Source organism: Chrysemys picta, chromosome 6 (genome assembly GCF_011386835.1).
Source record: "Chrysemys picta bellii isolate R12L10 chromosome 6, ASM1138683v2, whole genome shotgun sequence".
Classification (NCBI taxonomy): Eukaryota; Metazoa; Chordata; order Testudines; family Emydidae; genus Chrysemys; species Chrysemys picta.
This window is the reverse complement of record NC_088796.1, coordinates 29,901,312-29,928,733: the sequence shown is the minus strand read 5'-3', so window position 1 is coordinate 29,928,733 and position 27,422 is coordinate 29,901,312. Positions and strand designations below refer to the sequence as shown.

The following is a 27,422-nucleotide window of genomic DNA, read 5'->3' as shown; positions in this document are numbered from 1 at the left end:
AAGCAGGCTGCCCCAAATATAAATATGCTTTAAAAATTATGATTTTTAAATATATATATATATATATATTTCTTTTTACTTATATTCTGTTTAACACCTTTTTACACTCAGATCATGTTTTCAGGCTTTCCTATGCAAGCATGAGGGATAGAAGATTAATATTTTATAAAAAATGAAAGTATATAGTCACATGCCTTCAGGAGCTGGGAATGTAAGAAATACACTGAATATTGGAATAATCCATTGATGTCACATCCATTACTGAAAGGCTGATTTGTAAACTCTGGTTCAGTTCATGTATCCCCAGTAATTTCTTTCATTTCAGAAATGGAGAGTTAGCACAATTGTGGAGAATATACTTGACTATAACAGCGTTTAAAAGAGAACTGGATAAATTTATGGTGGTTAAGTCCATTAATGGCTATTAGCCAGGATGGGTAAGGAATGGTGTCCCTAGCCTCTGTTTGTCAGAGGATGGAGATGGATGGCAGGAGAGAGATCACTTGATCATTGCCTGTTAGGTTCACTCGCTCTGGGGCACCTGGCATTGGCCACTGTCAGTAGACAGGATACTGGGCTAGATGGAGCTTTGGTCTGACCCGGTACGGCCATTCTTATGCACTTTGCATAGGTGAGGCAGTGCTGAAAGCCTACCATTTCAGTTCTTTCTCTTTTGACATTTCTGCAATAACAGCTTCTACTATTCTGTATAACTTTACAACTATTTTGATTATTTCACAGTAACCCATATCCATCCCATATATGTAAAACAGCCAGACCCTGAAAGCTAGTTTTAGGAATAGTATAATTTCTATCAGTGGGTGGACTAGGTCCAGTATCATTATATACAGACATGTTGTTGGGGTCCACTAGGCATAGCTACCAGGTAACTCGGGAGAGTGGAAGGCCAAAAGTGCCGATGAAGCTCTTTTGCTCTGGGTCTGTGAACCACAGTGACTCCATCTTGGGAACTCTCTCCTACTTCTATGCTAACTGCTTACATGCTCTGAAGTAGGCTGAAGCAGAAATGTATTGGTCAGCGTTTTTAGCAGATGGCTGCAGTTTCACTCACACTAGCAGAAATAATAGAGATAAGAAGCGGGGTAGTTAGTTTGCAGGCGTCTAACTCAAGGTCGCAAAGACTGAGAAAGTTTTCTCACAAGCTTATGTAGAGCTTATTGTAACAGTTGTCTGGAAGGGAGGGGTAAGGGGGAACAGCCAGACAAAGAGATGTATGCAAACAGTTTGAAGTATAAAAGGTAAAAGTTGTTTGTATTTGTTGCGCTGGATTTGAGACATGCTGGTCTTCTAGTGCCATTTCAGAGCTCTGAAATAAACTTGGCTTGCTTTCTCCCCTCGGTGTCTTTATTAGTGCCAAGCACACCGGGCGACGAACCCCGTTTGCCATCTCGGGGCCCAGTTCTGGGTCAGGCAATAATGTCACATGCTGATGTCTTCAAGATCAGTCTTTTCTTACATGAGTAAAGTTCCTCCTGGGGTGTCCACTGTTGACCAGGGGTGTGATAGTATAAGAGAGGTAGTATGAGCAGAGGTGTAGGAACCTAAAATGGATGCATTTCCACTGCAACCATGTTCCATTCCCTGCTCCTCTTGTGCTCCCTCACATAGTCAGCTACAGACAGTTCCTGCAGGAGGCTGCAGTGCCAGGCCTCAGCCCCATGCACCAAGCATGGCAGCTCTCTGCTCTCGCGGTGCTCAGCTCAGCCTTAAGCAGGGCTGGCTCCAAGCACCAGCTGAGCAAGCTGGTGCTTGGGGCGGCAGATTGTTCAAGGCAGCATTCTGCCCAATCCTAGGGTGGCACGGCTGCTTTTTTTTTTTGTTCTGCTCTGGCCGCCCTGTAGGGGGCGGCAGCGGGGAGAACCAGAGCACCCTGCAGGGCAGTCCTCTTCCTTCCCTCCCCGCTGACCGGAGCGGAGCCCTCGTGGCAGGAGGTGGCGCAGCGAGAGGGGCCACATGGCAGTGCCCCTGCTGTAGCCCTGGCCGCCCCCTTCTCTCTCTCTCCCGCCCGCTCCTGCCCCCACGCTCCGGCCGCGCTGCAGGTGTGGGTTTTTTTTTGCTTTGCTGTTCTGACGCCCCGTTTTTGGTTTTTTTTGCTTGGGGCGGCCAAAAAGCCAGAGCGGGCCTTGGCCCTAAGAACCTACCCAATCCTGCTTTCCAGAGCCATCCCCAGTGTGCTAGAACAATTTTGACAGTGGGGATACTGAGAGCCATTGAATCAAATGGTAACCAGAGGTCCTGATTTTATAGGGACAGTCCTGATTTTTCGTATATAGGCTCCTATTACTCCCCACCCCATCCCAATTTTTCACACTTGCTGTGGGGTCATCCTACCCTGTATATAACTGAAATCACTTCAAGCCAGGGGGTGCAGCATTACGCTCTGCACCCCTATTTCAAGCAGCGACGGCCACGCCTGCAGCGACACCTCAGAGGAAGACAAGGGGAGCGAACAAGCGGCAATCACTAGTAAGTGCAAAATGAAATGACCCCCCCCCCCAGGCGAAGGGACTGTAACGCCCCAGCGGCTGAACAGGTCACAACGGGAGGACGGTCCGCCGCGGCTTGCTCGCCGGCCTTCTCCCTGCGCGCGCCCAGCCGCAGAGCGAGCCGGCGGCACCACGCAGGCAGGGCCGGGACAGCCTCCACGCGCAGCGGTCGCGCGCGAGAACCTCGCCATCCAGCGGGGTGTGCAAGCCCCGCCCACTTCCGATAGCCCCGCCCGCTACACGACACCCCGCCCCCTCCTCGTCTCATTGGGCTCCAACTCCAGCCCGCCGGATCCGCCGCCGTTCGAGCGGGAGCCGCTGAGCCAGGCTCACTGGAACCCCGAGGCGCGGCGCTTTCCGCTCTGCTCCGGCTGCACGGTCTGAGGCAGCGCCCGGCCCTCCGCCCTGCTCGGCGCCCTTCTGCGCAGCGGCGTGCGCCTGGGACGGGGGGCAGGGTTGTGGCTGGCCTGGGGGAGCTGCCCTTGACTCTGTGTGGCCCTGGGATGGGAATAATACAGCTAAACTCCCCCAAGTTCTGGGGCTGAAACGACTCCTGTAGAAAAGTGTGTTATTGTTATTCTCCCCCCCCCCCCCCCGTATGGTGCCTGCGGAAAAGGCACAACGTAGCTCAGAAGCATTGTCAGTGCTCCTCTGTTGTCCTGATGATGTTGTGTACCAAGTATTGTTAATAAGCAAATGCTAAGTGTGGTGAAACAAAAGGCACCTGAACTAAGTCCTACACGGAGCGTTTTAGCCTTGACAGTCAGCAGAATTAATTGCAGTTTCGGTATTTACTTTCTTCCAGAACTGTTGATATTTGCCTTGGGACATACTGAATCTGTAAACGATACTTTAATACGGGGTGAGTATTTGTGTATTTATACATATAAAATGGAGCTTATGCTGTTGGTTTTGTCTATGCATGCTATGTAAAGTAAAAATACATACTGCATTGCTGCACCACCCCATGACGTGATAGTTTTATTAACTGTGGATCTACGAATTTACTGTAATCCTTTTTTATAGACCTGCTCCTGTTTCATTATTTGTACATGTGTATTAGGAAGACTACCCTTATAGCCTAAGTCTGTTGTTCCTTAATGTAGGTTCTCTTCGACATTTTCCTTTTACTGCAATGAAGCCTGAAAGTCTCATGATTCTTTATGAGGATGACTCTGTAGAGGTGCACTATATAGATGGATCCAGACTGCTTCTTTCTCCCTGTGGCTCTGAATTCCTCTTTGAAAAGGCACTTCCTGTCTCTGCCCATCCTCTGCAGCCAGCTGAAAGGATTCGCCAAAGGACTCAGTTTGTTATTAGTACCTACCGAGTACGTGGGTTAAATTTCTTTTTCTATTCTATCTCCAAATAGAGCAAAAATAAAGGAGAAGAGCAGGTGGGATAAGAAGGTAGTACCAAGGCATATTTTTATTCCTTCCATTATAGCAGCAAACAACATAACAATGTTATAAAAAAAGGTAGTTGAAATACTGAATGAACTGCCAGTGTTAGCAAACAAAGTAAACATTGTCAGTCAGCTAACATGTTCTTCTCAAATGTATAGAAGCCCATTGTGGATGGACAATATATCTGGCCCTTAGTATTCCGAAAGGCTATGTAGACACCTTAATGTTGATTGGTAGTTCATACAGTGCCTTTGCGTTTGGTAGTTCATACAGTGCCTCTGCATTGTAGAGAAATTGTGATGGCATTGTTGGTTATCAGTATACAAATGATGCTGAATTATAAATCACTATTTTCCTCTCAAAAAGAGGAGATAAAGCAACACTGAAATGTTCCCTCTGCGTAGCCAGTTCTATGATGATATGTCTCATACCCTTTCCTCAGGAGCAACTTCTACGAGCAGTAGATTTCCGGAACCAGTTTTGTAGTTCCTTGTATTTACCTTCAAGTATCATACCTTCTGAAAGGAAAAATGTAAGTTTTACGTACCTGCTAATATTTTTGCAAAATAAACTTCAGTGAGAGTCTGATTCAGTGATTTATTTTATTTATTTATTTTGTTTTACTTTCCTTGTATGTGGGGTTTTTTTAAGTTCTGTAAAATGCAGTTTGGTTGGTAAATTAGGTTTAGAAAATTTTGATTTTCAAGTTACATAAGAAGAACATAAGAACGGCCATATTGGGTCAGACCAATGGTCCATCTAGCCCAGGGGTAGGCAACCTATGGCACGCGTGCCGAAGGCGGCACACGGGCTGATTTTCAGTGGCACTCACACTGCCTAGGTCCTGGCCATGGGTCCGGGGGGCTCTGCATTTTAATTTAATTTTAAATGAAGCTTCTTAAACATTTTAAAAAATGTATTTACTTTACATACAACAATAGTTTAGTTCTATATTATAGACTTATAGAAAGAAACCTTCTAAAAATGTTAACTTGTATTACTGGCACGCGAAACCTTAAATTAGAGTGAATAAATTAAGACTTGGCACACCACTCCTGAAAGGTTGCCGACCCTTGATCTAGCCCAATATCCTGTCTTCCGACAGTGGCCAATGCAAGGTGCTTCAGAGGGAATAAATAGAACAAGTAATCCATCCTGGAAATAAGGATGGAAACTATTTTATTTAATGTATTTGGTTTGGTAAAAGCACCCAATATTAAAATGATGGGCACAGTGGAAAAAGTTATACAAGAATGTAAATTGAAGCAAGTTGAAGAATGTAAGTTGTACTTGTATGTAGCTAGGTAGTTGAGGTGTAACTGCTCTAACATCAAATTTTGACACCTTTTTTGCAAATAGGTTTAATAAGTATGGTTTCAGGTACCTCTGAAATGTGATACCATAAAAGGTCTAAATTCATTATTATATTTTAAAATTTCCTTCGGGAATATATTCTAGACACTTTCCAAAAGAGATCCACATCACTAAATCATCAAAGCCGCTGCCCTGTTGGTAAAATTGGAAGGATGAGATTTTTTTTTTTAAATGTTGATTTCACTGTACATAAACTGAAATAAATATATTTCTATCAATCATAATTGAAATTTACAAACAGGCAAAGTTTAAAAAAAAATGCCACTTGAGAACTTTGATTAAAGGATAATTACTTTGTATATTTGACGTGATGTTGAAAAATGTGTTTTTAACGGTTAAAAAGCTTTAATTTTTTTGAGTCCCAGCATCTACTGTTATTAAATAACTATTGTCTGACCTCCCTTCCTATAATTTTGCACAATTGTGAAAATTTAAATGGATAAAAAAATTGCTAAAAATTAACTAACTCTAGCCATTGAAATTATTAAAAAAAAAAATAATCAAATTCTGCCAAGCCTACTTGTTGGCAATCTCAACAGAGAGGACAAGGATTAAATGAGCCTGAGCATAGTAACTAAATTACTCCTTTAGCACTGAGTATGGTTCTGCTAGAACAGGTAGAGGCACACTTGAGAAGTAAAGTGAGATGTCTTATTTTATAGATAAATAGGAACATTCACTCTTCACCACTGTCACCTTTCAGAAGAACTAAATTCACTTAAAATAGATTCTACTACCTTCTGTTCATTTCCCTCTTTTTAGATTCTTCTCTCTGATATCTCAGAAATCAATTGGCCTAGCCCCAATGCTACTGATGCAGCAGAATGTATGGATAATGGCAGTGTAAAAATCTCATCCTTAGATGGTCATGCTTATCTCTGCATGTCAGAACTGCAGCAAGAGTTTACAGTGGAGTTTTTATGCAAAGTAAGCCAAAAGTGTGCTGCGTCTTCATCTTTCTCTGAAAAAAACAGCAATGATCAAAACAAAGGTCAGCATGGAAAATCAAGCAGAAGTTTTATCTCAGAAATGTTTCCTAAACAAATGAGAATGGAGAATAAGAAAGAGGAACATTGCTGGACTATAAACAAATGCAGGGAACTGGACAAATCAAAGGGCTATTTAAACCAAATAAAAGGACAAGATGAGGCCCCATTGTCTCTTACATGCTGTTCATCTGAATACGTGTGGGTTATGCAGCGCTGGTCTGTTTCCTCATATCCAGAAGAATGGAAATACCCTTTGTCTTTGGCATTAATATTCTATCAATTGCACATTGATAACATATGTAAAACATATGTGGAGAATAAATGCACTAGAAATGGAACTGCAGGATCTGATGTTTTAAAGGAAAGTGAAAAAACAAAGGCAGTTTCTCATTTGCCTAGAGCTTTGCCACTCAGCTGTAGTGCACCACACCTACACAGGTAACAGGAAATTTGTTTGCTTTTTAGTTTTGTGCAATATATTTTACAGTTCCGAAGATCTGAATGTCAGCTCTTCAATAGCCTGATTGACTATTAACCATCATAAATGTCTATTTAAAATAAAATGTGTAACAAACACACTTTTCTTACGAACTTCATGAAATGTGGTATTCATAAGACCAACAATACATAAACTGGTGTAAGAAATTGTAATAGTAATCTGAAGAAAAATGCTGAGCTGTAATATTTGGTATATTGTGGAGAGAGAACCTCTAATTAGACAAATATGCAAGTAACAGTAATGGGGATATTGAAAAAATACATTACAACTACTTTGGGTTTTGGGAAAATAATGCTTGGGAAATTTGCCAGTGGCATGGGCTACTTTTTTTTAAAAACTGTATTTTCAGAAAAAGGAAGCGGGTAAGGTGTGTGTGTGTGTTTTATGTTCGTTTGTACACATCCATTCTTGTTGTCTGTTCACAAAAACATGATTCATATTTGATTATAAGTGAGTTGTTCCATATAAAGTATGAGAGGGAAAGTACAGCTATAACTTAGAAAGTCAGGTTAAATAGTAATAATTGAGCAGACTGAGTTTCCTTGAAACAAATTTTTTAAGGGTCACAAAGTTTGAACACTGTCTCTCACACCAGTTTACTCTGAGACCTTTCATTAACTGAAGAATAACTTCTTGGCTAGTTGGGTGTTTCTCAGTTCATCCATTTGCAGTTCCTGAATATGCGCTGCTTTTTTAAGTGAGTTGAGTATTGCATTTTTATAATATTTTATCAAAAATTAAGCAAGTTATGCGAAGATTTCCCTGGCTTCTTTGAACAGTGCAAAATATTAATAATAATACTGATAAACTGCAAACTTACTGCAGCTTTTCTGTCTTTGACTTTTGCCCAGGTGGAGTTTCTGTGACTTCTTTCTACAGAGGAAGCAAGACAATGAACATAATTCATGCCCTCTACTAATAAAAATTGTTTGGTGCCAGGGTATTATTTACAGGTAAGAAACAAATAATTTGTTCACTTTTGGAAGCTTGTGCACCTCTATGGGAATTAGGCTTTTAAAAAATGAAATTTCCAGATTCAAATCTCTATTTTACATGTTTTTGCTGTATTTATCAGGGTTCATTACTCTGAAATAAAACTTCATAGACTGTGACTTGGCCAATGTGGTATTAGCTTGGGAGTAAACGTTTGTCACTGAATTGAAAAATGTTTTATTCAATCATTCTTTAATTATATGAACTTTAAAAAGGTGCTTCAGAATTTCTTGTCTTTGAAAATTCTGAGGTGGGTATATATTGTACAAATAAAGTTAGGACTCTGAAGCCACATTTAAAACTCCTAAATAAGAGGACTGTTTGGTTTTTTTTGGAGGGGGGAGTATTGAGCTCCTGTAGCTCCTATGGACAGCTGCCAGAGTTAAGGAGTTTGGCTCCTCTGAAAATTTATGCTGCTTGTTTAGGGCTAATTTCAGGCAACCAAGTTTTAATATGTTGGTCCCAGTTTCTAAATGAATCCAGATTTCGCAATCAGCCAAATTCTACTATGGATTAATTGTATAGCTATATATGCAAAACATTTAAAATAGGGCTGTCGATTAATCGCAGTCAACTCATGCGATTAACTCAAAAAAAAAAAATCGTGGTTTAAAAAATTAATCGTGATTGTTAAACAATAGAATACCAATTGAAATGTATTAAATATTTTGGATGTTTTTCTACATTTGAATATACATTGTATTCTGTGTTGTAATTGAAATCAAAGTGTATATTTGATTATAAATATTTGCACTGTAAAATGATAAACAAAAGAAATATTTTTCAATTCACCTCATACAAGTATTGTAGTGCAATCTTTTTTGTGAAAGTACAACTTACAAATGTAGGTTGTTGTTTTTTTGTTACATAACCACTCAAAAACAAAACCATGTAAAACTTCAGAGCCTACAAGTCCTCAGTCCTACTTCTTGTTCAGCCAATTGCTAACACAAACAAGCTTGTTTACATTTACAGGAGATAATGCTGTGCTCTTCTTATTTACAATGTCACCAGAAAGTGAGAACAGGCATTCTCATGGCACTGTTGTAGCCAGCGTCGCAAGGTATTTATGTGCCAGATATGCTAAACATTCATTTGTCCCCTTCATGATTTGGCCACCATCCCAGAGGACATGCATCCATGCTGATGATGCTTATTAAAAAAATAATGCATTAATTAAATTTGTGACTGAACTCCTTGGGGGAGAATTGTATGTTTACAGCTCTGTTTTATCCACATTCTGCCATATATTTCATGTTATAGCAGCGCATGTTGTTCATTTTAAGAACACTTTCACTGCAGATTGGACAAAATGCAAAGAAGGCATCAGTGTGAGATTTCTAAAGATAGCTACAGCACTCGACCCAAGGCTTAAGAATCTGAAGTGCCTACCAAAATCTGAGAGAGACGAGGTGTGGAGCATGCTTTCAGAAGTCTTAAAAGAACAACACTCCAATGTGGAAACTACAGAACCCAAACCACCTTCTGCTGGTGACATCTGACTCAGATAATGAAAATCAACATGCGTCGGTCCGCATTGGTTTGGATTGTTATCAAGCAGAACCCTACGATGGTGGTTGAAGCACGAAGGGACATATGAATCTTTAGCACCTCTGGCATGTAAATATCTTGCAACGCTGGCTACAACAGTGCCATGAGAATGCCTGTTCTCACTTTCAGATGACATTGTAAACAAAAAGCGGGCAGCATTATCTCCTGCAAATGTAAATGAACTTGTTTGTCTGAGTGATTGGCTGAACAAGTAGGACTGAGTGGACTTGCAGACTCTAAAGTTTTACATTGGTTTATTTTAGAATGCAGGTTTTTTTGTACATAATTCTACATTTGTAAGTTCAACTTTCATGATAAAGAGATTGCATTGTAGTACTTGTATTAGGTAAATTGAAAAATACTATTTCTTTTGGTTTTTTTTACAGTGTAAATACTTGTAATCAAAAATAAATATAAAATGAGCACTGTACACTTTGTATTCTGTGTTGTAATTGAAATCAATATATTTGAAAATGTAGAAAACATCCAAACATATTTAAATGGTATCCTATTATTATTTATCAGTGTGATTAATCGCAATTAATTTTTTTTAATTGCTTGACAGCCCTAATTTTAAAGTAAGGGCTTGTCTACACTGGCAAGTTTTGTCACCACAATCTGCCTTTTGGTGACAAAACAGCAAGAGCGTACACACTACAATGGGACTTTTGTCACAAAAAACATCCAGTTTTGGCGACAAACAACTTCCACCCCTACGAGAGACTTTTGTCTTTCCCCTCTCGTTATTGTTGACAAAGAACCACTGTAGACACTGCTGATTTTGTCGACAGAACGGTCTTCCGCCAGTATCCCACAATCAGAGCCGGCTCCAGGCACCAGCACAGCAAGCAGGTGCTTGGGGCGGCCAAGGGGAAGGGGCTCTTCGGCGGCAATTTGGTGGCGGGTCCCTTGGTCCCTCTCAGAGGGAAGGACCTGCCGCCGAAGTGCTGCCGAAGAAGAAAGCGGCGTGGTGGAGCTGCCGCCGAAGTGCGGCTGATCACGGCTCTCTTCCCCCTCCCCTCCCTCACCCCCCCCCTGCCGCTTGGGGTGGCAAAAACCCTGGAGCCGGCCCTGCCCACAATGCCAGCCTTGATTGCTCTCCTCAGTGTTTTGATCTCTGCTGCCCTGCAGGCATGTGCCCCTCCTTTTCAAAGCTCCAGGAAGTATCTGTGTGCTGCTCCCTTTGGGGAACAAACAAAGAGCAAATCACTGGAATGCTCCTGTTCTGCCCTGCACTAGGAACACAGCGGCAGGCAGACTGCTGTGCTGCTTTGCCATTCTTCAGCACGGAGAGCTCACAGAGCTGCTCATGATGCTGCTCTCGGCAGCTGAGGGGGCTGTGGGAGAACTGGGGGAGAATCCCAAGATGCATAGCGATCAGCTCTTCCTTCCCACAACACTGCACTGTGGGATACATACCCACGGTGCATTGTTCACCCTGTCGATGATGGTGTCTCCAATGTGGACGTGATCTGTCGACAGAGGGAGCAAGTGTGAACACCCTGTGGCGATTTTTGTTTTGTCGACTTTTGGGTGTCAACATAAGTTTTGTCAACAAACTTGGTAGTGTAGACAAGCTCTCTGATTATTTAAATGCTTTCACATTTGCTGTTTAACTGTTTTGTTTGAAAATAGAACGACGAGTACTTGTGGTACCTTAGAGATTAGCCCACGAAAGCTTATGCTCAAATACATTTGTTAGTTTCTAAGGTGCCACAAGTACTCCTCGTTCTTTTTGCTGATACAGACTAACACTGCTACCACTCTGAAACTTGTTGGGAAAGGTTTCAGTTGTCATCAAGGCACTGAAATGAGAGAATTTGGTATTGTGTCCTTCAGAGTAGTATAGTGGGAAAATACTATAAAGCTTCATTCTTTCTCTACAACATCTATTTGCCAAGTAACAGTGAGGGTGAAATATTTTTGAACTTTCCAAATGTTTAACCCACATGAGCAGACTGACTATTAAGGCCCCAGTTCTGCAATTCATTCTAAATGTGTTTCCCCGTACCCATGTAAAGCCATTTGGACTTCAGTGGGGCTTTTTGTGGACAGAGTGCACTGTCCACCCAGATTAAGTTGCAGGATTGGGCCCTGGTCTAGTCATAGATCACATAATGTGTGATCATGTAATGAAAAATCCTGTATCATATCAAAATAACTATATGCAAGGAAGAGGTGGTAAGGTTGCTAAGTTAGCATTAAATCTGAGAGCTTGTCTAAATGTGGATAAATGTAAAGTAATGCACATTGGAAAAAATAACCCCAACTATACATACAATATGATGGGGGCTAATTTAGCTACAACTAATCAGGAAAGAGATCTTGGAGTCATCTTGGATAGTTCTCTGAAGACGTCCATGCAGTGTGCAGCGGCAGTCAAAAAAGCAAACAGGAAGGATGTTAGGAATCATTTAAAAAAGGATAGATGAGGCCAATGAGAGCGGCGGGTAGCAGCGGCCAGTATGTCCCTCGGCCTGCGCCGCTTCCAGCAGCTCCCATTGGCCTGGAGCAGCAAACCGCGGCCAGTGGGAGCCGTGATCGGCTGGACCTGCGGACGCGGCATGTAAACAAACCGGCCCGGCCCACCAGGGGCTTTCCCTACACAAGCGGCGTCCCAAGTTTGGAAACACTGGGATAGAGAATAAGACAGAGAATATCTTATTGCCCTTATATAAATCCATGGTATGCCCACATCTTGAATACTGCGTACAGACATGGTCTCCTCATCTAAAAAAAAATACACTGGCATTAGAAAAGGTTCAGAGAAGGGCAATTAAAATGACATATGGGACCCATTCCAACCCCTAGAGGGGAGATTAAAGAGGCTAGGACTTTTCAGCTTGGAAAAGAGGAGACTAAGGGGGGGATATGATAGAGGTATATAAAATCATGAATGGTGTGGAGAAAGTAAATAAGGAAAAGTTATTTACTTGTTCCTATGATATAAGAACTAGGGGCCACCAAATGAAATTAATGGGCAGCAGGTTTAAAACAAATAAAAGGAAGTTCTTCTTCACACAGTGCACAGTCAACCTGTGGAACTGCTTGCCTGAGGAGGTTGTGAAGGCTAGGACTATAACAGGGTTTAAAAGAGAACTGGATTAAATTCATGGAAGTTGAGTCCATTAAAGGCTATTAGCCAGGAGGGTAAGGAATGGTGTCCCTAGCCTCTGTTTGTCAGAGGGTGGAGATGGATGACAGGAGAGAGATCACTTGATCTCTCTTGATCTCCGGGGGGGAGGGATAGCTCAGTGGTTTGAGCATTGGCCTGCTAAACCCAGGGTTGTGAGTTCAATCCTTGAGGGGGCCACTTGGGGATCTGGGGCAAAATAAGTACTTGGTCCTGCTAGTGAAAGCAGGGGGCTGGACTCGATGACCTTTCAAGGTCCCTTCCAGTTCTAGGAGATGGGATATCTCCATTAATTATAATTATTAATTAATTATTACCTGTTAGGTGCCCCAGAGGGAGTGAACCTGGCATTGGCCACTGTCAGCAGACAGGATACTGTGCTGGATGGACCCTTGGTCTGACCCAGTATGGCCGTTCTTATGTTCACTGCGCAGCTTTTAGCGACAAGTCTGTGTTGACACAGTCTTGTCGCTAAAAGTCAGCGAGTGTGAACGCTCTTTTTGCGGTATTTTGTCAGCACTTTTGCCGACAAACTACTTCCAGTCCTGCAAGCGGCATAAGTTTGCGTTCACACTGCCGCTTACATCTGCAAAACTTTTGTCTTTCGCGGTGGGGCTTAAGTACCCACGAAAGACAAAAGTTTGGGCGACAATTGTGCAGTGTAGACACACCCTGAATTTCCTGCCTCTTGCGGGGTTTAATCAGAACTTCCCCCTAATGTGGACATACATCTCACTCCTCCATCATTGCTATATTTCATTTCCAATACCTGTGGGTGAATTGTTTTTATGGGATAGCTACTTATATTTAGGGCTCTCTGTTTTTAAAATAATTGGATAGTTCTAAGCTTCCTTTTTAAAGGGAAAAATAAAAAAATAAGCAATAAGAATACTGTTTGGAGAAACAAGGAAATAACTTTTCACATGGAGCCTTTGGTGAAAGGATGTGTATTCACATCTAGTAAATTACCATTTTTTTCCCCTTTAACTGGCAATACCGATAGTTGTTAACTCCTTTTGTGTTCTGTCTTCTGATCTCTTAGGCTTATCCATGATATTGAAAACTTTATAGAAATTTATCCTGGAGATGGATCAGTTTTCAAGTCAGAAGGAGCATTTTTGGGAAACTATTTTACACATTATTCTGTTCACAAAGAAACAAGACAGGTGGGAATTGCACTACTTAAAAAACCCAAACTGTTTTACTATTTGAATGCTACTCTAATTTTCCATTTGAGGTTATCAGCATATTTCACTTGAAGACACTGCTATAACAGGACAGTTTGTACTAAGACATTGTTCTAGTTTAAGTCACACTTTAGTATTTTGCGTAATCGCTTCTCTGAAGATTTTTCAATAATGTATTTTTATCACTTGTGAATTAGAGAAAAATCTGGTTAGAATATTTATCTCAAACTCAAGAAAGTAGGTATTGTGATCCCATATTCCCCATTTTTCTCTGTTAAAATTTTTCCCTTTTAAAAACTTCATTCTTGAAAGTTTTTTTTTTTTTTTTAATGGCATCAAAGGTCCAGATGTCAGTTTTAAGTGGTAGCTCTCAGCTCTTAAGCTGTCTTACTATATTCTGATCTCCTTTAATAAAACAAGACAAATAAAAGAGGCAGTGTGGTGCAGTGGATGGGACCCAGCAGACCTGGGTTCTACTCCTTGCTCTGCAACTGACCTAGTTAACTTTGGACAAGTCTCTTCACCTCTCTCTCTGTTTTCCCTCTCACCTTTTCTTTCTTATCTATTTATTTCATGCTCTTTGGGGCAGAGCCTGTCTCAAGTATTAGCACAATGGGTTTGGGGATATCCTGATTTTTAGCTGGTGCTACCATACTATAAATAATAAAGAACAGAAAATATAGGAAAATACAGCTTGTGTGTCTAGGATGGAGTTCAGTTGCTAATTGACCACAGGTGGCACAGCAAATTACTGAGTTGGCAACTGCAGACTCAGTAAAACCTCCATAGTGAATCAGTTTCTAAGATGGTCACAGCAGAGTGTTGCAAAGTGTAACTTGTTCTGGCTGTCTAAACCAGGCTCTTAAAATGAGGCACTTGAATGGGGGCGGGATGGAAATTGACTCAGAGGTGTGTGTGGATAACAACCTTATGTTCACATCTTAAGAGTTGCTAAGAAAACAGAACCAAACATAACTATTTCTAGGGCTATTTCCTTACTTGGTCTGGTCAGAATATCTTTCAAAATCAGATAATAGCATCACAGCTGGGCCTTGGTGAAAGGCCTTGGTTCAAGGGGATGACCATGACATGATGTTTGTTTGAGGTGGTGGTGGTGATGCCTCCTCCCATGCTGAATAAGGTGTCTAGTGTGCCTCAAAAGAACCATTCAAAATATGGGCGGCAACCTTCAAAATCTTTTTATTCTATCAAAATACGTTTCTAATGATCCATAGAGGGGATATGGCTTTGTTTTAAGATTTAGGTGCATTGTCATGATAGTTTTGTAACCTCACCAGATCAAGGTATATTCATTCACTTTGTTTATATTTTCTTTGACTGTTTCCTGTTTTCTCTCAACATTTTATTTAACATGTTGACAAGGTAAAATGACTCTCCTGCCATCTTTCAACCACTTTGGATAGTTTAAGAATTTAAAGCAGGGTAAGGTTCCACACAACAGGCCTCAAAACTGGTTTATTACTTGGATTAGCGTCACATTTACAGATAGTAGGCCAAAATCTGCCCTTTCATAAAAGTACTCCGTTCCTGTTTAGTCTGTGAAAGTTTTATACTTAGGTCTGAGTGTAGAATGTGGCCTAATGAATATGACTGCCCTTTAGCTTTGAAAGGATATTCTTATTCGTCCTTCAGCGCAAACATGCTGCTATAACAGTTCACTGGGCGAAGGAATGCCCAAAACTTGATATCTTGCTAGTTCTTAAATACCACAATATCTATAAATAACTCCTCTATTTTCTGTTATGTTCTAGAGAGAAGAAAAAATGTATTCAGCAAACAGTCTGCCTCCTGATACACCAGAAAGTCCATACTCCATCTGTTCCATTATTACCCAGGCAATCCGGTGAATTATTCATTTTTGTTATATTAATTGCTCTAGCCTTTGGAAGGGCATTCAGTAACAAAGATGACAAATAATGATTACCATGTTGTTCTAGTTAGACTTCAACTATAGCTGTGAGTATAAGAAATAAATCAAAGTTATTTATATCAACAGTATCAGAAAAATATATAAGCATAATGAAATAGGTTACAAAATAGACCCTTAACAATAACTGTGTAAATGAAGCTACGGCAAGTATTTGTGCAGTGCAGCATAATAATATAATAAAAATAATGTTTTCTGCATATGAGATGTATTTTTTTCCTTCTCAGAATTCTCCAATACTGTTACAAGACTAAACTTTCATTAACCCATAATTACAATATCTGCTGCTGGAAAATGGTATGTAACTGAAGACTTGTAATTATGTTAACACTTGAACTGTTAGCATGTGTTTAGTAGGGTCTATAGACAACAGCTTCTGGGAAAGAGAGACGTGATGTTGGAATTAGTAATATTTGAAATTAATAATATTGATATGGGAAACCACCAAACACTAATTTAGCCATAAATTCCTTTATTAAATCCAAAGGCCAAATGGTATTGATACCGTTGCTCTAAACATGCCTAAAAAGCCTAACTAATAAGCAACTTATATGTCACAGTATAAAACATCTATAAGCATTTGATCGAGATACTTACAAATGAGCTAAACCTGTGGGTGCTTAGACGCATCTAGCAGCTCATTGGGCAGCAGTAAGGAGGCTGTAGATCTTATCTGGTTAAGACCTGGAAAGACAGGGTGAATTGTCTCAGATTGGTTTTTAGCTGAAGTCACTTCAGCTAAAAACCAATCTGAGACAATTCACCCTTCTTTCCAGTCTTAATCCAGATAAGATCTACAGCCTCCTTTCTTCCCAAGGCCTTCCCTTTCGTACCTTCTCCCTCCCACCCCCAAGCAGAACTAAATGGCTAAATTTATGGGAAGATTTGGACTTGTTTCTTTTAAGACAGTTTTTCTTTGTCTTGTTACTACAGCTCTTTATTTTATTAGCTACTTTTGAAACCATACATTGGGGTGAGCAAACTTTTTGGCCCGAAGGCCACATCTGTATAGAAATTGTATGGAAGGTCATGAATGCTCACAACATTTGGATTGGGGTGTGGGAGGGGGTGATGCTGGGGGTGCAAGCTCAGGGCTGGGGATGAGGTGTTTGGGGTGCAGGAGGGTATTCTAGGCGAGGACAGAGGGGTTCAGGGCTGGGGGAGGGGGTTGGGCCACGGGGGGGGGGGGGCGGGCTCAGGGGTGCAGACTCCAGGTAGTGCTTACCTCAAGCAGCTCCTGGAAGCAGCTTCATGTCCCCCCTCCGGCTCCTACGCAGAGGCATGGCCAGACAGCTCTGCTGCGTGCTGCCCTGTCTGCAGGCGCTGCCCCTGCAGCTCCCATTGGCCACAGTTCCTGGCCAATGGGAGCTGCGGGGGTGGTGCTTGGGGCAGGGCAGCGTGTGGAGTGGAGCCCCCTGTCTGCCCCTATGCATAAGAGTCGGAGGGGGGACATACCACTGCTTCCAGGAGCCGTGTGGAGTGGCCCCCGGCCCTGCTCCCTGGCTGGAGCACAAGCCCCAGACCCCACTCCCCAGCGGGAGTTTGAGGGCCAGATTAAAACAGCTGGAAGGCCAGATGCAGCCCGCGGGCTGTATTTTGCCCACCCCTGTCATACATCCTTCCCACACTACAGTACTAATTATTATTCTCAAGGCCTTTTACTTGATGATTGGGGGCTTCTTTATAAGACACACACAGAGATATCTATATCTAGTGTTGAAGTCAGGATCATAATCTTTCTTTTACCTTCCCGATTGCTCATTTGTGAAGTGGTGCTCTGCTTCTCCATCCTTTGTTGGTTAAGTCACACCCTTAACCGAACTTAAGATAACTTTAATTCTTTAATGTTACATGTATCCTACGGGTGGGTATAAACTAAGAACAAAGGACTAGCTGGTGGGGCCTGAACCCATTGAATGTAAGGGGATGTCAGCAAATCAGAGAGCAACAAGGCAGGGAAGCAGGTTGCTGGTGTCTCAATAAAAAAAGCTGCACTGTGAATCTGTGTACAAATTAAATATTAGTAATGATACAACTTTAAATATAGTAAATTTTATTTTTTCTTGAACACTTGGTTCACATTAGATACCAGGGACAGATGGAAGAGAAATGCTGCCAGTTCCGTTGCATGAAACAGTTATTCCCAATGTGGGAAGACTTGTTGCATATTCAGATAATAAAGTCCATGCTCTGTTTTGTGATGGGATGACCTTGAATATGGTTTGGGATTTCAGCTCTTGCTATGGAAGAACACAGGTAATTCTCAGGAGCAGGAAAATATCTGTTTTTAAAATCTTTCTATCTGAAGGTGGTATTAGTTAATAAATGTGAAGTCTAGGGAAAATTTTATACTTAGTTCTGATATGCATAAAAAGCAAATTGTGCAGTTGGGGAGCCTCCATCTGCCCTGGGTTTGTAAGTCACATTGGTTATATATTGTGGTTCACTGTCACAAGCTGGTAAATTGATATTTCATCTAGTTGAAAATCTGATATTTCCTTGTTTGCCACTGTTGATATATTGCCAATATTTTAACAAGGGGGCTCTCAGAAACTTTTTCTCCTTTATCCTGTAATGACAGCCCTTGTCTCATAACCATAACTAAGGAGAGAGGCACTGGTACTTATACATTTGTTTGCTATTATGTGAATTTTGTTGGAACTGTTTATCCTTGAAAAATATACTAAGTGTATTGGTAGTAAAAGAGAGTGCTCAATTTTTTTTTTTTTGTAATTTGAAATGGGGGTTGTTGCCTCAGACAATTATCTCCTCTCAGAAAAAGTGTTAAAGTAAAAGGTGGGGTATAACTTCACTTACATTTACAAATTATGTAGTATTACCAACTTGACAAAAATGAGTAAATCACCAAGACTGACTTGAAGTCCTGTTTACACTGGACAAGGAAACCACATTAATTTCCTCTAGCAAGCCATACTTAATCAAGCTTACTAGGCCAGTGCTGATCATATCTAAAGCATATGAGCTGTAGCTGGTTAGTTCTAGCTGAGAGCATCATTCTTGCTCCTCTAAGAAATTAACAAATATTAAACACATTTCCCAAGCTCACTTATCTTAATTCTTACAAAAAGGAGAATCAAAGTTTTTTAGATTAATTTTTGGCATTAAAGCCATCCTTTATCAGCAGATATTCTAATAATGCAATATATGCTTCCTCTGTGATAAGTGACCTGTGGAAATGGGATTCCATATTTATTTTGTAAATCGATTCAGTTTTCAAGTAAAAAAGACTTTTTCTTTCTTTCTTTCTTTTTCCTGAGTGCCAAGTTGCAAACTCAGAGTTGATGGTGGGAGTGAGAGTTGCTATGTGATTTCTAGTTCATGCATTATTGCTGGTAATAAACGACTTGCCATTGGAAGTTTAACAATTCCACAGATAATGCTTTAGCTTGGGGGAAAAATCCAGCTCACTCTTCTGTAGCTCTGTTGTGTTAGAATGTTGACTGAAGTAAAAAGTACTGGGGCGGGGAAGCATCAGCAGATGTGACTCAGTACATGCAGAGTAAGATTTGTTAAGAAATGATGTTTCATTTGTATGAAGTTGCTACTCTTAATAACAGAACTTGAGAATGAAGACAAATCTATAACCTCATTCTCCAGATGAAAGTAGAAGGAATTAAATATTCTGAAAGACTGGACATTTCTTCACATGAGGTCAGACAGGAAGTGAAGGGGTTGAATTTTCCATTATTCTCAGACAGCACATTGAAATCCGTGTTTTGGGCAATGTTTGGCACCAGGAACTCCCAGTTGTTGTTTCTATGATCATGCTGCCAGATCACACCTTACATCTATACCAGATACAAATGTTTAAGTGAAGCATTTGCAGATATTTCTTTTTGAACTAGCATATGTTGTTGCTGTTATTTAAAGTAGGTCTACCTCTTTGATTCCACTGCAGAACAATGATGCTCTTTCGTCTTTCTCTTCCAAGATAAATCAAGGTGCTACCACAGGATGGTGTAAAGTAATTTCTCCTGATGGGGCACAGCAGCTAATCCAGATAAACCATCCTGGACTCTATGAAAGGTATAGTTGATACATGGAACAAATTTAACAAATTCAGGAATTCAGTAAAAAGTTTTTTGTGTCAAGAAATGTAAATAGTTTCATGTGTTTCTGTAAAATAGACTGTGGAAAAAGGTTGTACCTGACTGGCTAGCAAAGATCCAGATTAACTGGATGAAGCCCTGAGCTGTGCAATTTGATGGGATATTCACTTAATTTAATAATTTTTCCATCATTCTGAATAATAGCTATTAGGAGTTGAAGCAGAGCCTGTCATCTGGGGGGTACACTCAAGAGGAACTGGCAAGGGGTCTAACTGTGACGCTACTTTTAGTTGCCCTCTCCCCCCCCTTTCTTTTTTTTTTTTCCCCTCAAATAATGTATCCTAACCAAAAGGGCTAGGGAGAGCACTTGTTCTTTGCTTAGGTATACCCGATATCAACAGCTACTTATAGGGTTCAAAAAAGTTGCTTAACTTAAATTCTCTATGAATTATTTTTGTACCAATATTAACGCAAATTTGATCAGATAGCAATTCTTGAATTATTTGAATGTTAATTTTCTTGCATCACTTCCATAAATTTCTTAAGGCTAATTCTACTCACCATGATGACACAAGTAGTCTAATTCAGTGGTTCTCAAACTGTGGTCCGCAAGCTCCATTCGGGTGGTCCACAGATAGTTCCCTCTAAGGTGCACGCCTGCGCAGCCGCACACAAAAGAATGAAGGGCCACCCTCCTAATTAGTGGATCCGCACAGGCATGCGGGAGTGGGTGGAATTTGGGACGTGCAGGGGTGCGGCGGCCAGAGAAAGAGGTGACTTTCCACAGCTCCAGGGCTACAGCTGACGGGGAGAGGGCCCTCCTGCCCAGCCTCAGCTCTGTGGCTGGGGAGAGACACCCCTCCTTCACAGCCCCAGCTCGGGGCTGCTGTGGTGGGGGAGAGAGGGAGAGAGACAACTCCCCCACCCTTTCCCAGCTCAGGGGCTGCTGCGGCAGGGGAGAGAGGGCACATCCATTGCATTAGAAAGGTAAGACTACTGATATTAAAATGAGTTGTGTGCTGTTATTTGTAGAACAAATATATGTTAATTATTAAGTTATTTTAATATAGCACTTTTATCCAAAGCACTTCTACAATAGTTAGCTAACGGTACAAACAATATTTGGAAATATCATTAAGTGGTCTGCCGAGACCCTCAGCAATATTCAAGTGGTCCACTGGAAAAAAAGTTTGAGAACCACTGGTCTAATTGAAGTATCAGGGGGTAGCCGTGTTAGTTTGTATCTACAAAAACAACAAGGAGTCTGGTGGCACCTTAAAGACTAACAGATTTATTTGGGCATAAGCTTTCGTGAGTTAAAACCTCACGAAGAAGGTGATGCATCTGAAGAAGTGAGGTTTTAACTCACGAAAGCTTATGCCCAAATAAATCTGTTAGTCTTTAAGGTGCCACCAGACTCCTTGTTGTTTTTGATCTAATTGAAGTTAGTGGGACTGCTGTTGTGAGTATGCAAACGAGACAAGCAGGACTTAAGCCATTAGTTTGCTCATTGGCAGACAGTTGTGTTAATGATGCAGTTTAACAGAACGTTATTTTTCTAAAATAAAACCCATGTCCTTATCCATTATTTTTTAGGCTAGATCTACACTATGGAGGGGGGGTCGACCTAAGATACGCAACTTCAGCTACACGAATAGCATAGCTGAAGTTGCGTATTTTAGGTCGACTTACCTGAGTGTGAGGACGGCGGCGAGTTGACTGCTGCTGTTCCCCCGCCGACTCCGCTTCCGCCTCTTGCTGCCGTGGAGTTCCAGAGTCGACGGCAGAGCGATCGGGGATCGATTTTATCGCGTCTACACTAGACGCGATAAATCGATCCCTGATAGATCGATCGCTACCCGCTGATCTGACGGGTAGTGAAGACATGCCGTTAGACAGCTGCTTAGGGTGTTCAGATGCTGTTATGTAATATCTTATATTTATGTAGCTCTTCTCATCATAAAGATTATCCAAGTAACTTGACAAACTGTGCACACCATATATTATATATAACTAACAGAGATTACTTGATCACTGCGATGCAACCAAGTGGACAGCTGGTGCACTTTGCAATATAGGAGTGGGGAAACTGTGGTCAAGGACAACCATAGGCGCCGACTTCCACTGTTCCTAGTGGGTGCTCGACCCCACCACTGCACTGTCCTCACTCCGACCCCTTCCCCCAAGTTCCCGCCCCTGCCCTGTCTCTTCTCCACCACCTTCCTTGAGCGCGCCGCATCCCCGCTTCTCCCCCCTCCCTCCTGGAAAGTCCTAAGAGCTGCCAAACAGCAGTTTGGTGGCCGGAAGCACTGGGAGGTAGGCAGAGGATCGGAGACATGGCACGCAGGGAGGCGGGGGAGGAGGTGAGAGGTGGGGCGGAGCGGGTGGTTAGGGGAGCTTGGCTGCCGGTGGGTGCAGAGCATCCACTAATTTTTCCCTGTGGGTGCTCCAGCCCCAGAGCACCCACGGAGTTGGTGCCTATGCCTGTGACAATCTGTATTCTTACAAAAATTACTGTGGACTCTTTAATATCCATGCAGAGCAGACAATACCTCAGTTTTAAAGTCGAATTCAAAACACATGCATATTAAAGTGAATGGAACTTCATAATATAGCAGTTCCATGAATTAAGTTTAAGGGCTGAGTTGACCATATAGCATTCAAAACTGGTTTTTGGTTCCAGTGAGTTTGGGCATATCAAATCTGATGCTTTAAACCACTAAGCTGTCCCTTTCCATCTCCAGTATCTAATCTCCTCTTCTATCACCTGAAACTCTAAAAAGTGCTTTACAAGCAACAAATTAAATGCAAAGTAACGTTCCTTGTGGTTTTTAAACATAATTAATATACTCAGTTGTACAGTAAGGTTTTTTCATTTATATGTGGGATTCATAAAAGGACAAATTTCTTCACTGGGTAATTGCTTATTGATTCTGGAGGGTTTCTTGTTTTCCTCTTTTATCAAATACACGTAAGAATATCCTGGAGGTTAGCTCTATTCTGTTCCATTCCCTACTCCAGATTTATTGTTTAATGTTGTCAACTTTCTGTTCACATTTAATTAAGGGGTATTTGTCTGATCTGAATGATTTTCTTTTTTATGAATTGTATTCTTAATACAGGTACATCAAAACAGTAGTAGCATGGTGCAGAAGTTTGAATGATGATGAGGGAGAGACTCTTCCTGCAACTGAAAGAAACTGGTACTCATCACATATAACTTGCTATTCATAATATAGAAGGAAACCACCAAAGTTTTAAACTCTAAATATGACATACTACACTTTTTTAAAGATGAAAAATGTAAACCCATTTATGTTTTGTGACTCCACATATATATATATATTTTTTTACAATATATTAAACTATACAAGCAGCTTGTGTTTAAACAGAGGCTTGTTTCCTCATATCTATTTTCTGTTTCTGTATTGAAACCATAATGCTGAAGCTCTTGCCAAAGCAGAAGACAAATATTAAACAGTGTTTTGACTTTGTTGCAGGATCAAACAGAGAAACTGGGCTATGAGAACATAAGAGAATCATCATTATTAAAAAACAAATTACTTCCTTACTAGCATAGGAAATCCAGAAAATTCTAGTCCCAAAATATATGCTTCCTTGTGACGGTCTACTATAAAAATCTTATAATCAGAAGAACAATGTCATTTCATATTTTAGATTCTGTGTACACTCCCATCATTTTGGGAAGTGCTCAGATAACATAGGTAATAAGCACTAAGAACACAATTATAAATATTTACTTTGAAGAATAGGTGCTGGCTTTGTACTCTTCCTGTTGCTAAAGTTTTTGTTCTAATAGCCGCTATTCTGACCCCACAGGAATACATCTTGTGCTTCTACAGAATCTGTAACAGTAGTTAAAGGGACTATTTAATCATACTTTTGTTTGAATTATTTTTCTGAACTGTTAAAAGTAACATCTAAAATTACTATCTCAGAGATCGTTAAGGAAAAAATCTTTTTTCTTGTTTGCTTTGAGCACGTCACAGGATTTTATATAAGCAATTTATATACATTTCTCCCTTTGTATGTGTGTCTTTTACAGAACAATAGAAGAAACTTTTTTTAAAAAAAATAGGGAAATGTGATCACAAGCCCACAAACTGGCAGAGGGCTTTAGGTGCAAGTGTAGTACTTTGAAAGTACTTTGAAAGTACTTCCAACTGACATTTTAAATTAACTAGACTTTTAGCTGTGCCCTTTTTAATTAATATGTAAACTATTCCCTAGCACTGTGCTGATATTTAAGAATACTGGCACACCTATATAATTTGGCATTAAAAAGCTCTATATAGATTGAATTAAAATTGGAGGGGGAGAATATTCTCAAAGTAGAGCTCTCATCCTGCAAACAATTGCACATATTTAACTTTATCCACATGAGCAGTTCCACTGACCTCAAAAATATGAAGGGGGAGGAAAAAGCAAATAATTCTTTTACTTGTACAGGCCATCTATAAAACTGCATAAGGAAATAAAATCATAAGGGCAAAAATATACATGAGAAATTTTTCATTATCCTGCTATATAAAAGTTTTAAATCTTCTTTTAACAGGTCTGTTGTTGCTGAACTTGAGAAAATACAAAGATTTAACTGTATCCTTTCAACAAATATTTCTTTAGCATATTTTGAGTGTTTAATGACAGTGTCCTTTATTCCTTTTATTGTGTAGGTCTCTCCTTTTAATGGTTTTATTTATATATATATATAATTTTTTTTTTTAAGTTTCTGCCCAGTTATTTATCCTAGGCATGCTCCCCATGTCACACCACTGGGAACTCCAAAAAATTGGCAGAACATACAGAAATCCTCAGAAGGGAATAGTTCTATTGTTCAAACTTCTATATTGTATCTTTTTATTAACCTTTTCTTGTAAAGAGGAGTGATGTATATGCCTTTTGGGATAGATACAAAGTTATCAAGTGCCTTAATTTTGCTCCATTGTTAAGCCAGCTGCAAAAAAACCTGTTACTTCATATACTCAAAACACCATGTAATTACCCCTAAATTTATTTTAGCTTTTTAACATGCATTGTTAATTCCTTTAGACTGCACAATCTGACATCTTCCTTGATGGCTTTTCTTTTAAATACACTTTGATATATACAGGAAAATATTCATTTAATATAGAAATTTGATGGAAATAAGATGCGGAAATATTAAAGAACTTTCACTTATTAGATTTCATAGCTTTATTTATTGGTTGCAGTATGCAGTGGCAATTATTAGAGGGGAGACAAAACAGAAATTTCCTTAACAAAGCAACTGCTAGTCTTACTGCAGAACAGCAATGTTCCAAATAAGACTTCGGCTATGAAAAATAATCCATCTCATATTACTGAAAGACGACCAGAAAACAGTTTACCGGAGGATATTGGTGAAAGGAGCATATCAGAGGCTTTGGAAAAAACTTCAAAAGTCATCCAAGATATTGAATCTCTCCTAGCCTCCTCTGGGAAGTGATGCTTGAACAAACACGTGAAAGACCAGCATTATTTAAATGTTTATGGGCTCTATCCTGCAGTCTTGTGTATCAAGTGGGGTTTTTGGATGTGCAAGGAATGAAAGATCAGGCCCTAAGAGTTGGAAGCCTGTAATTTTTGTTCTGAATAATTGACACTCTCCTATGAGTTCAGATAACGCATACAGACATACAAAGGATAGAACAGAAATTAGGTATATTTATGTAGTCTGGTTCTATTTACAGGTAGTGCTTGAGTAAAAGTGCCGCCTTTAATAGAAATTAAAATGACAATGCATGTTTGTAAATTCCAACATGTTTGATGTATATACAGAAATGCTTTAAGCAATTGAGTTACTGGTAAATAACTGACTAGGCTATCATAATCTGGTTAAGCAATTTTTAAATTTGAAAATCTTTTATTTTTAAGAGATCAAAGGAATATTCAAGATGGCCCCTCAACTATTTGTGCTCTATACTTTTACTGTAAAATAGTATTTTAAGAACATTTTGAAAATAAAGTTTCACTAACCCTCATTTGTTTTTCATTTAATGAATATTGCCTTATAGTGCCCTACCTAAACAAAACGTATTTTCTTTTTAGGTTATCATACTTATACATACTATAGATAAAGAAAAAGTCTTCTAGATTATCTTGTCTTTTCCTAACCTTATCAGCCAAATACAGGATTATTCCCTCCAGAATATTCTCCGCTGCTTTATCTAGTCTTTTGTTAAATCACTAATGAAAAGAAGCTTGCACTACCAAAATTATTTCCAAAACCCACAACACTCCAATCGTTCATAAAATGCTCTTTAACAATTTTCAGCATGAACAAGTTTTTTTTTTTTTTTTAGCATTGATACTTTGGAGCATAATGTCTGCCTGAACAAACCCTTTAAAGACAGGCTATGCAAAATGTGGTCTGAATGGATGTGCTCAGGCATGGTGAAGTTGACAAAAGGCGGGAATCTTATGAAGCCCAAAATCAGTCTGGTCGCCCAGTGGATCAAGAATGCGTGGGTGTCCATTCCCTTGGAAATGATAGAAAAATCATTTCAGAAATGCTGTATCAGCAATGCATTCAACGGGTCAGAAGATGATTGATTACACACCAGTCTGATGATGGGAAGGAATCTGAGTCTGAAGACGACACTGCTGACATCTATGATGACAATACAGGTGCAGCTGTGACTGAAGCTGAGTTTAATAAACTGTTAGTGAATCAGAGACTGATTCAGTCTGAAGGATTTTAAGACTTTTTAAAGTCTCATATTGTTCTAAGTTACTTGTTTTAAATATCAATTTACTGATTTTAAATATTGACTAATTTTGAAGGTGAATACATATTCAGTTGTTATAACTACAATAGGTTTTTTTGTTGGATTACATTAAAATAATTCCAGCAAAACTTCTGAGTGTTTCTTGTGATGCCAACTTTTAAAATATAGCAGGGGTTGGAAAACTTTGACTCCCAGTCCGTCAGGGTAAGTTGCGGGCGGGTCAGGACGTTTTGTTTACTTGGCGTGTCTGCAAGCACACAGCCCCTCAGCTTCCAGTGGCCACGGTTTGCCATTCTCAGCCACTAGGAGCTACGGGAAGTTTTGCCGTTCCCAGCCACTGGGAGCTGCTAGAAGTGGTGCCACTTCCCACAGCTCCCATTGGCTGGGAACAGCAAACCACAGCCCCTGGGAGCTGAGGGGCTCTGTGACTGAACACTCCAGGTAAACAAAATGTCCAGGCCTGCTAGCGGTTTACCCGAACAGGCCAGGAGCCAAAGTTTGCCAACTCCTGAAATGTAGGGTTGGCTTATGAAAGGGTCATACAGTTTTTGTTATTTTTTACCTATCCATCTTGGGGGGTTGGCTTATAAATGAACGGGCTAATAAACAAGTATATACAGTAATTTAATTTCAAGAAAGGAAAAAAAACCCTTAACTTTGAAATATTAAACGATGCGTGAAGCTTTTTTTAGCTACTTGTGCTCAGCTGTAGATGATGTAAAGAAACTGGAAAGAAAAGAGTGACAAAGATCAAGGGGCTAGAATACAAGCCATAGGGCCAAAGGCAGAAGGAACGGGGTATGTTTAGTTTGAAAAAGAGCAGATGAAGTGGGGACAAGATACCAGTCTTTAAATACTGAAAAGGCTGCCATAAAAAAGGTGGAGAAAAGTTGCTCACTCCTATTACAGAGTGCAGGCTAAGAGGCAATGCGTTCAAACTGCAGCATCGCAGATTTAGATTAAATCTCAGTTAAATTTTTCTTAAGTACAGTTGGACA

At 40.3% G+C, this 27,422-nt stretch overlaps 1 protein-coding gene across 10 annotated transcripts; it reads left to right on the top strand.

Annotated features, from left to right (window-relative positions):
- The first annotated feature begins 1,921 nt into the window (after positions 1-1,921).
- C6H5orf34 (chromosome 6 C5orf34 homolog) lies at positions 1,922-25,677 on the top strand. 10 transcript variants are annotated; one of them, XM_065598896.1, is made up of 14 exons: positions 1,922-2,487; positions 3,313-3,369; positions 3,614-3,837; positions 4,356-4,445; positions 6,050-6,714; positions 7,627-7,728; positions 13,495-13,618; positions 15,412-15,503; positions 15,815-15,884; positions 17,673-17,843; positions 19,540-19,634; positions 22,780-22,860; positions 24,234-24,274; positions 24,952-25,677. In XM_065598896.1, the coding sequence occupies exons 3-14, from the start codon at positions 3,643-3,645 to the stop codon at positions 25,140-25,142; spliced, it is 1,917 nt and encodes a 638-aa protein (XP_065454968.1). In that variant the 5' UTR covers positions 1,922-2,487; positions 3,313-3,369; positions 3,614-3,642; the 3' UTR covers positions 25,143-25,677. The 10 variants fall into 10 exon arrangements, with proteins under 10 accessions (XP_065454968.1, XP_065454964.1, XP_065454967.1 ...); XM_065598892.1 differs by having other exon boundaries at positions 19,507-19,634; XM_065598895.1 differs by lacking the exon at positions 1,922-2,487 and adding an exon at positions 2,575-2,706.
- The last annotated feature ends 1,745 nt before the right edge of the window (positions 25,678-27,422 follow it).

Bases quoted from the DNA above. Each gene is read 5' to 3' on its own strand.
- C6H5orf34 (XM_008168722.4), top strand. From the start codon at position 3,204: ATGCTAAGTGTGGTGAAACAAAAGGCACCTGAACTAAGTCCTACACGG. The intron at 3,370-3,613 runs GTGAGTATTTGT...TCCTTAATGTAG, and splicing joins AAACGATACTTTAATACGGG to GTTCTCTTCGACATTTTCCT. The intron at 3,838-4,355 runs GTACGTGGGTTA...CCCTTTCCTCAG, and splicing joins TTGTTATTAGTACCTACCGA to GAGCAACTTCTACGAGCAGT.